This window comes from Heliconius melpomene, chromosome 10, assembly GCF_056956725.1.
Source record: "Heliconius melpomene rosina isolate 202511_hmr_F chromosome 10, ASM5695672v1, whole genome shotgun sequence".
NCBI lineage: Eukaryota > Metazoa > Arthropoda > Insecta > Lepidoptera > Nymphalidae > Heliconius > Heliconius melpomene.
In genome coordinates, this window is record NC_140398.1 from 9,289,503 (window position 1) to 9,299,361 (window position 9,859).

The 9,859-nt window shown below is 30.6% G+C and overlaps 1 protein-coding gene across 1 annotated transcript; it reads right to left on the bottom strand.

The window, feature by feature from the left end:
• Nucleotides 1–43: 43 nt before the first annotated feature.
• Nucleotides 44–9,472, bottom strand: LOC146535476 (leucine-rich PPR motif-containing protein, mitochondrial-like). The gene is made up of 16 exons (XM_085190720.1): nt 9,276–9,472; nt 8,859–9,197; nt 8,396–8,552; nt 8,053–8,162; nt 7,654–7,885; nt 7,086–7,292; nt 6,485–6,698; nt 5,890–6,102; nt 4,580–4,800; nt 4,139–4,315; nt 3,549–3,707; nt 2,682–2,896; nt 2,147–2,320; nt 1,479–1,701; nt 781–1,003; nt 44–452 (listed from the first exon to the last, which is right to left on the bottom strand). The coding sequence occupies exons 1-16, from the start codon at nt 9,395–9,397 to the stop codon at nt 271–273; spliced, it is 3,168 nt and encodes a 1,055-aa protein (XP_085046846.1). The 5' UTR covers nt 9,398–9,472; the 3' UTR covers nt 44–270.
• Nucleotides 9,473–9,859: the final 387 nt, after the last annotated feature.

The window sequence follows — 9,859 nt, forward strand, 5'->3', positions numbered from 1 at the left end:
TATACAAAACGGATTTGTATGATAAAAAATAAAATACGTAACATAACTATAATATTATGTAATAAACAATATCACAGATATTACTAACAATTTACGTACATTTAGCAATCATCTTTCAAAACATGTAAAACATCACTGCATTAAATTTATTTCCATGCAAATTTATTCACACGTACATTCTCTGAGTACAAATAAGGACTTTAAAGAATTACAATTCACTAAACAACAGTACTAATCTATTTAACATTTAAAAAATAAGTCAGTTTCGCACTATATAACTAATTTAGATTTAATTTGTTTATCCAAAAGTATGGAAAGTTCAGACGGTACTTGCTTGTTATTAGCTTTACATAGAGAACATATGTTCTTCACGAATTTTTGTGAAGGTGTTATTTCATTTTCCTGCATTGTATACCACAGGGATAGAGCCTCTTGACACTTGTCGTCGCGTTCTATAAGAAAAATAGAATTAGATTAGAAAAATAAATCAAGTCTAATATAGTGAATAACTCAAGTCGTGCGACTGTAAACGCGACGGTTGTGGGTTAGATTCCCACTTGGGGATGAAATATTTTTTATTTTCATTCCTCATACAAGTAACACCACTGAACACGCAACGTCTCAAAAATTCGGCGAAAAATAGGGGGAATGGAAGTGTTTTAATAGGAAACAGAGTGTCTTAACACTAGGTTATAACGATGTGTAACGAACTTATCATTCTGCTCCTATATTCACAATATGCCCAAACCAAACAAACCAAAAAAACAGCCAAAAACTTACGGAAAACGTCCAATATCAAATTACATATCGCCTCCACGTCGACATGGCGTAGATCCTTGGCGGTTTCCACTATAATCTCCAAGGCTCCCACCTTCTTTTCTTGCGCGAACCGTTCACAGTGACGCAGTAATGCTTCCGGGTGGAACTTTATTGAAGGGTCCAATAAAAGCTTTCGTAGTGACTTTTTGTAACCAACGTCTGCTAATGCCGCTATAAGTGTTAACTGGAAGAAATATAGGGAATGGTATTTGGTTTTTTGAAAATTATTTAAATTATTAGTCATAGTTCTGTGATGTTAGTGGTTGTGTAATAAAAATATTCAAATCAAATCAGCTTCACGCTGTACCCCACACACAGCAGGGTAGGCACAGAGAACCTAGTGCTAAGACACTCTGTTCCCCACTTTCCGCCGAATATATAAAAATATTCATATAAAAAAATTAAAAATTTGTACAATGTTATTTATTTACTTGAATAGATGAGATAAAAAAACTTTTATTTAAATAATTAATTTATAATTTCCATATTAAATTAGCTTCATTGACTACAGAAACTTGACTTCGGCGGAATATTACATAAAATATGAATATAACATTATATTACAAATAACAAAGTGCTTCTATATATGGGAATATTTTACGGAAATAGGAAAAAGCAAAGTAACAGTAGATACACTATCACAAACTAAAAAAAAATACCTGCACATCACTAGCACCATGCACTTTCCTATCAACATTGAGTATAGTCTGTACTAATTTATTTAATTTCCCATTATTTTTCTCATTTTCTATAAAAGCCTCCTCAGATTTGCCATCACTCATATCCCTTAATATTTTACATAATAATTCATGCTTGAGAGGTGTTTTGTTGTATTTATCTGCGAGACGAACGAATTCTTGGACTGCTTTCTCTATGTCTCCACTGAAAAAATACTTCCACATATTACTTTAATATAAAACTAAACAACATTGTTGTTGGGTTATATTTTCGTTTTCAAACACACACACTTTGATCCGCTACGCGATAAAGAATTTCATATAAAATGTCTATTATTTATATCGGAAAAGGTCATTGTAATGCTGTGAGAAACGAAACTCAATGGTCGTAGGTTCATCACCTACTATATGCGAGACACGGCGTGAAGCTTTTTTAATTCTGTGCTCCGGTAACAAAACAAATTACGGCGTTGGGTTCCGGCACTAACAATTCAACGCGTAATAACTTGATATCTGGCAGCAAGAGAAGTAAAGTGACATAGACACCAGTTAATTTCTCCTTACTTTGCTATGAAAACAAATGTTGTAAAAAAAGAATTAATTATGAAACAAATCATGATAATTTCCTATATTCATATCTTCCTACGTACCTTTTCAAATGCACTCTCACCAACGGCCCAAGTATAATATTAGACGGTTTACAATATCTCAACGTGGTTAACAGTTCATACATTTTTTTAGTATCTGGATAGGAACCTTGTGCCGCGACTGCGTCGAGGAGACGCCAGCAGTTCATTGATATGTTACGACCGCCTGTTATACGCCTGTTTTTATATACAAATTAATGAATGCAATTATAATATAAAAATATATATTTATTTAACAGTTCTCCACTCTCCGTCCAATATGACATTTTAGTGTTTTTACATTATACATTATTTTATATATTAAAATATAAAAAAACAAGACCAACGCTAACATCCACTCGTGGTGCAGTGAAACAGCGTGTGACTGCCATACAATGGTGGTGACATCTATTCCCACACGAATGTTGAATTATTTTCATTTCTTCACTCTAATAAGACGACAAAGCTTGACATTCCGCCACTTAACACGCAATGTCCTAAAATAGGCCAGAAAGACAGCTAGAAGCTAAATAAAAACATCAATATTATAACAACAAACCTCTTTTTAGCCTCTTCATTTATCAATTCAAGAGCTTTTTTAATCTTCTTTCTATACACCATAAGAGTCGCAAAATCAATAACTTTAAATTCATCCAATGTAAAATTAGGCGAAGACTTGTTTAAATCGGCTAAAGCTATTTCTGCTAATTCTAATTCACCTAATTTGACGTGCAAATCGAATATCGACGCTTTCATACCGGCTGATAGAAAGATCTGAAAAAATATTCATTCTTTAAGTATTTATAACAGAGTAAAGCAAGCATGGCAATCGTACTTTGGAATCTTATTTTTTGAGATATTTTTGCAGAATATATTCAAATTCAAATTCAAAATATTCTTTATTCAAATAATCTTATTATAAGCACTTTTGAATCGTCGAATGAACATATGAACAAAAAGCTACCACCGGTTCTGGAAGGCAGTTCTGCTGAGAAGAGCCGGCAAGAAACTCAACAGTTGCTCTTTTCAAAATCAATGGTACAATCTATTACATTAGTTGGCAGCTATCCTGCATTACATTCAATAGACATTAATTCCATACATGTTTGTCTTCTAAATATTTTTGAATATATAATTTAAAAATGATACTTGAGGCCTTTGTACCGGAGTAGAACAGCGTCTATTTGTTAAAACGCTACTTGTGGGTTCGACCGCAATTCTGAGAGATGATTCAAATGATTTAGTTAATATGTAATTATTTTCATTTCCACACACTGATAAGTCAAAAGCGACATAGTATTCCGCCACTTAACTGAAGAAACTAAAACACTAGTAAAATATTACACACATGGACACAGAGTGGGGCGCTTTATCGGGAATGTCACTAATATGCGGGATAAGGCGTGAAGCTGCAAATAATACTAACCCCTTCTTTCTCGCATTTATCCACAATTTCCCTCGCAGCATTCAAATTACCTTCTCTACAGTATTGTTGAAGCAATTTTCTCAATACACCCCTTGTATTCATGCCTTTAGCTTCTAATTCTATTAGGTGTGATTTTAGAGAGATTTCGTTCATTTGTTTCTGTAAGAATAAATATAAATTGAATTTATATGAAATTGAAAAACTTTGTTGTTACAGTATTTTATATGTAAGTCATCTTAACTTTTTAAAATCATATTCACAATAAACAGTATGAAGTGGACAAATAATGAATAATATTTCATAAGTTTTATGGAGGAGCAGTTAATTTTGATATGTTATATATACTTGATAAAGTACATATATATAGTATCTACCCTTAAATGATGTTATTACATAAAAAAAAATTATATAACTTATTTAAAATCTTATACTTTATTATTTCTCTTGTCTTGTCTTGTCTCTTGTCTTGTAGGTAATATTCTCACGCATATATTTAAAAAATATATACAAACAATCAATGGGAATCCATCCATTACGAACCATAAGTTCGAATCTCGACTGGGTTAAAAATACAAAAAAAAATAACTAACCGGATGTTGCATAATCTGTGTAAATAATTCCCCATCATCTATTAATCTGTCATCTGTGATTTTTATGAAACTTTCTTTGACTGCTTCTCTCTTGTTCTGGCCGTGATGCTCCGGTATACGGGAGAGGCAATAGTCGGCAGCCGCGGTGGAAATCTTTATAGGGGTTGATTGTATATCCTGTGGTAAATTAATATTAAATTAAATCAGCTTCACGCTGCATCCCGCACACATTAGGGTAGACAGAGGGGTTAGGCCACAATTTATTAAAATGAATTATGTATTATAACAAAATTACAGCAGGATGGTGTTTCCAGATTATTCATTTCACATAATTATGCGTCTTTTGTAGTACTGATAATATAAATTAACAGTTATAATAACTAAACATATGAACTACTAAAAAAAAAAAGGTAAAAAAACATTAAAAAAAGCAAATTTTACCTTCAACAAACCAATCAAATCTGACAAATCCTCTTTAATCCTATTATTCCGTACAAATGCACATAAGAACCTTCCAACCCAGTCCTTATCTTTATTTAAGGCTTTAGTTGTCATGTCTTCTAATATGTGCACTGTGTGTTTTATATCTGAACTTACTAAATATCCTTTTACTAGGGAATTTAGTAACATTTCCACGTCTACTTTGCCTTGGAATAATTCACCTTGGAAAAGAAATGAAAAGAAAAAGAATGTTAAAATTGTTAATTTTTTTTGTTATATTATAATCATGTTATTCAATTTTTTTATATAAATTGAAGCCTATGTCTTATTAAGATGTATAAGATATGTATGTGTGTATGTGTTCAGCACTTTTGTGTGAAAGTGCAACTTTCATATACATAGGATAAGAATTACGATACAATATTAGTTATATTGTATTGTTGTTTAATCTTGATTAAATGAAGTATATTTGTTATCTGTTAATTTTCCATATTTTAAATTGATTTAGATTTTTCATACTTTTCTTACAAATTACTACAGTAAAAATATGAATATATTTATACGCATTTTTAAACAATTTATAATACAAAACTATTTTTTTTCTCTGTAAGAAATGGAAAAATAACCTATCCCCCGATTTACACGGTACTTTTTTTACACGTTTTCGCTTTTACACGGTTTTCCAAATAAGTTTTTTTTTGTTTTTATCGCACTCGTGACATAAATCGCTGCTAGGCTCAATATGAAGAAGTTTACAAAGATCTTACAAAAAATTCGAAGCAATTGTTAATAACCGATTTTATTACCATCTCTCATAATGTAAATATTTCTGCTTCAAACATCGAATCGGCACAAATAACTTCGAGTGATGAAAGTGAATTCGAACCTTCGATTCCGAAAAAAAGAAGGAGAGTAATTTCTGACAGTGATGAATGATAATAAAACACCTTTGGTTTTATTTTTTGTTCTTTTGTTTAATGTATTGTAATTAAATAAAAAAAACTGTGTTTCCGTAATATACTACATATTTTAACCTGACAATGCATTTTATTTTTATTTCTGTGTACACCTAAAAATATTGAAAAAAATCACAACTGTTAAATAGCAAGATTATGCATTTTCTGCAAGCTTTTCGATTTACACGGTTTTGTCTTGAAAATTTTTAATTTTCGATTTACACGGTTTTGTCTTGAAAATTTTTAATTTTCGATTTACACAGTTTTCTCAGGAACGTATCTACCGTGTAAATCGGGGGATAGGTGTATTTTTAAATTAAATATATTATTTTAAATTGAAACAATATTACTTACAAATCTCACTAGCCGCTCTAACTTGTCCAGTGTTCAACAAGGTAACCATCATGGGTGTCAATACATTAGTAACAGAAAGGCCAGTTTCTAGAAACTTTTTCATCAAATTCTGTGGAGATGTGAAACTAACGTATGGTAAAGCGTAATCCAATATAGTTTCGTAATCAGGCTTGACTTCCATTGCTACCATCGTTGATAGTGTGTTCATTATACCTATAAAAATGATTGTTTAATACATATAGCAGGACAAGATTCGGCCTCTCACTAGGTTCTAGTTTTTTTTATATAATTTGTGCACATCCATGATGCACCAAATGGCTGTAGCCAAACCAATCAATCAAGCCTATTCTATTTTTTAAGAATTAAGTTTTATACCTTTGTTATTAAATTACTACATTTTGTATGCAATGTTTCTTAATCGGTGGAACATGCATAGGGTGTTCAACTTCTACTAAATTCTTTGCCTTGTAAACTTATATTTCAATTATTACATTAATTATTTTGCTATGATGGTCATAAAAAACTAGGAATGCGTTAATAAATTTCAAATATTTTTTGCAACAACCTTTTCCAAAAAAAAACACGAAATACGTACCTTTTTCCCCATATGTTTTCGAAGTATGAATCAAAATAGGCCAAAAGTAATGTGGACGTAGAGCCATACCAAGTTGTTTCATTCTAGTAAACAAGTCTAAAGCCAGAGGTACTTTGGCCAGTTGGAGTGCCGCTTCAGCTGCATTGTGCATTGCTATAGGATTTCTACCTGATGACATTAGCTCCTGTGTTATCAGGCTTATTACGCTTGATGGCTGGAAAGAAAGTTGATAATTAAAAATTAATTTGAATTTTGTAACGAATTAAACTAAATAAATAAAAAGATATACGCAATTAATTTGGTTTTAGAGTTTCATTTAAATGGGTAGAAATCGCGAAAAAATATTATTAGGAAGTTGTTATTTTGAGAAAACGTCGATTCTACTCGAGAAATATCCTTAGTATTTTATATCCTCGCTCTGTTAACGGGACAAAGTTAAGTTCCACCACTCAATACACAATACGTCAAGAATTCGGCGGAAAATAGAAAATGGAAGTGTCTTAATGGGGAATAGAGTGTCTTAACACTAGGTTCCCTCTGCCTACCCTGCTACGGGATACAACATACAAATAAAGAAAAATAAAAATATAAATCTACAAACCATGGAAGCCTTAACACAATCTCTAACTAAACTCCTCCCATGCAAGCCCTTATCATCTCTAGGTCCAAATGACGGTAACGGTAGACATTTGTAAATCTCCAAAGCAACCATGGGATGATTTTGGAACACTAGTAAAGTCGCCACACTTTGCATGTAAGGGGAAATGGATGGTGTTTCCAATATTTCTTCTGGTAAGAATTTTAGTACCTGCAAATTTTCATTTAGATTTATTGCTTGATTTTTACGGAGTGACTGTAACGCCACAGAGTTCCCCACTTGAGGAAAGGAATTATTTCATTTCTTCGCTCTGGCACCAACGCAAAACCCGCCTAGAGTTCTGCCAATCAATGCCTTAAATTTCAGCAGAAAGTGAGTGTCATAACACTAGCTTTCCTCTGCCTACCCTGCTCTGTGTGGGATACTGCATGGAGCTATATTTTTTAGCTAAATCAAAATTAATGATAAGACAAAAAGCAAATGCTAATAATAATTAATTAAAATATATAAATATATATTTACACGCTAATAATATGTTAGTTAGTTAACATATCTAACAAAATGAGCTTACTTTAGCCACTGGTTCATAATTGCTAATCGCCGCCAATGTCTTCAATATCTCCATAATGTGTATCTCCCCAAATTGGATTCCAATATTTCGAGCTTTTACAAGTTCTTCCATTAGAAGATCATTCTTTTTATTCCAAGCATAAGCTCTCGCTGTGTAAGTGTATGTATTGGCTGAAGGCTCTAACTTAAGGGACTTTATCATTGTTAATATTTCTTGAATGTTAGATAAATTACTGGAAAATTAAGATACATAAAGATCAACCAAAAAGTAAATGATTTTGCAAAAAAGATGCCATAAATTGCACTGTAACAACAAAATGGGTCTAAATGTAAAGTATATTTCTTTCCTTTAGAAGCAAATTATTACTTGTAAAATATATTTCACTAAGCTAAAACTTACCCAGCTTTGCCTTGACATATTATAAGAGAGTTGAATACATTTTCTGTAGCAGGAAGACCTTGCGCTTTCATGTTTGATATCACTTCTGTACATTGATTTATGTCACCTGCCTAATATAAATGAAAAAAAAATACAACATATATTTAAACCAGGTAAGGTTTATTTACTTTGTTTGCTTTGTTTACTTGGAAATTTCAGTGTAAAAATTATAGAACAAAAATAACAGTTTTTTGCAGACACAAAATATATAATTATTATCCATGTATCTAAATTACATCTTGTGTGCATATTATTTGTACAAAATATAAAATATTTTATAACAGAATTTTAGTTTTTATTTTACCTCCCCAAGTGTCCTTAATATCAATTCAAAAGTAGATAAATTTGGTTTCACATCTCTCATTTGGTTTAAAAAAGTGCTTGCAGTAACAGTTCTATTATTTGCTATGTATGCTCTAAGTAATTCATTATAATGCTCAACCTCAAATGTTGTATGGGGCCTGAAAATTTTAAGAAATGACTATATAGTTATTTATTTTATAACAATTTCCCTATGCACAAAAAATATTTCAAAATAAACACTAATTTATTAAAATTTTTAAAAATATTTTTTACCTTCTACATAACATTCTAAATGGTAAATGATAACTCAGAGTACAGGTAAAATAGGTCACACATATTGCCTAAAACCTTTAATGCCCCTCATAAATGGACTGTTCAATAATATCAATTAAACACAAAAAAAAATCAGTAAGTAATTCATTAACAAATAAGTAGCTATCATAATAATGAAACTCATTACTTACTTGATGGTATTCCAAACTTGTTCAACCAAAGCCATTCTAGACCCTGGTGTTTCATCAGGCAGAAGTTCTGTACAGCATTTCAATAATAATAAGCCTTGCCTCTTGGACGATAGATTTAATTCCTTCACTTTGTTTATCACTCTGACTAAATCATTCTTATAAACTCTATTCTTTTGATAAATATCAGTCGATAAATGCGCTATAGATTTTTCTAATAATTCTTCTGATGATAGTTTACTCTTTTGAGTCTCATTATGTACAGGTCCCGCAGAAAATAGAATTTCTTGTCTTTTATTGACACTTGAGGATGTTTTCGTAATGTTTTCAGATGCTAAGAATCTATATTAAATTATCAAAGTATTATTAAACGGAATAAAACTTAAAATATAACATCCACATATAGTTTATAGAATTAACCTATTCTGAGTTTCTCTACAGGGACAACATATTGTTAAGATATTTTTATTCTTTACAGGTAATTTCTTATAAGCACTTATTCTAATGGAACTTGATAATTTAGTACACTGTCTAATTAACATTATTGGTATTTAAACAAAATCTTTGATTAAAAAAAATATTTTTAAAATTACACTACAGAATTGACAAATGACATTGACATTAAAATGTTAAATTTATAATACCTCAAAAAATATTTAATAATAGTTAAAGAAAAATATTTAATAATAATTTAAAAAATAAAAAATCATTATAATAATGAACCGTAAACGTAATTATTATAAAATGTATTTAAAATTATATTGTGGAATATTTTATACTGCGAAAACATTTACATAAGTTGAATTTATTAGAATCAATTATTATCATAATTTTGTGTATTATTTATTTTTTTAGGTTCACGGTGTATATTGCACATAGAAGGGTAGGGAGAGGGAACCTGGATAAATGATTTACTATTTCAATAATTACCACATTTTAATTAATTGATTAGTAAGAAATCATAAAAAATCTTAATGTATTTGATAAAAATACAAATTAAACCA

Excerpts from the sequence above, each read along its gene's own strand:
- LOC146535476 (XM_085190720.1), bottom strand. The coding sequence starts at position 9,397 with ATGTTAATTAGACAGTGTACTAAATTATCAAGTTCCATTAGAATAAGT. Across the intron at positions 6,699-7,085 it reads ATTGTGTTAAGGCTTCCATG|CCATCAAGCGTAATAAGCCT; the intron begins GTTTGTAGATTT and ends CTTTCTTTCCAG. Across the intron at positions 2,321-2,681 it reads AATGAAGAGGCTAAAAAGAG|GCGTATAACAGGCGGTCGTA; the intron begins GTTTGTTGTTAT and ends ATATAAAAACAG.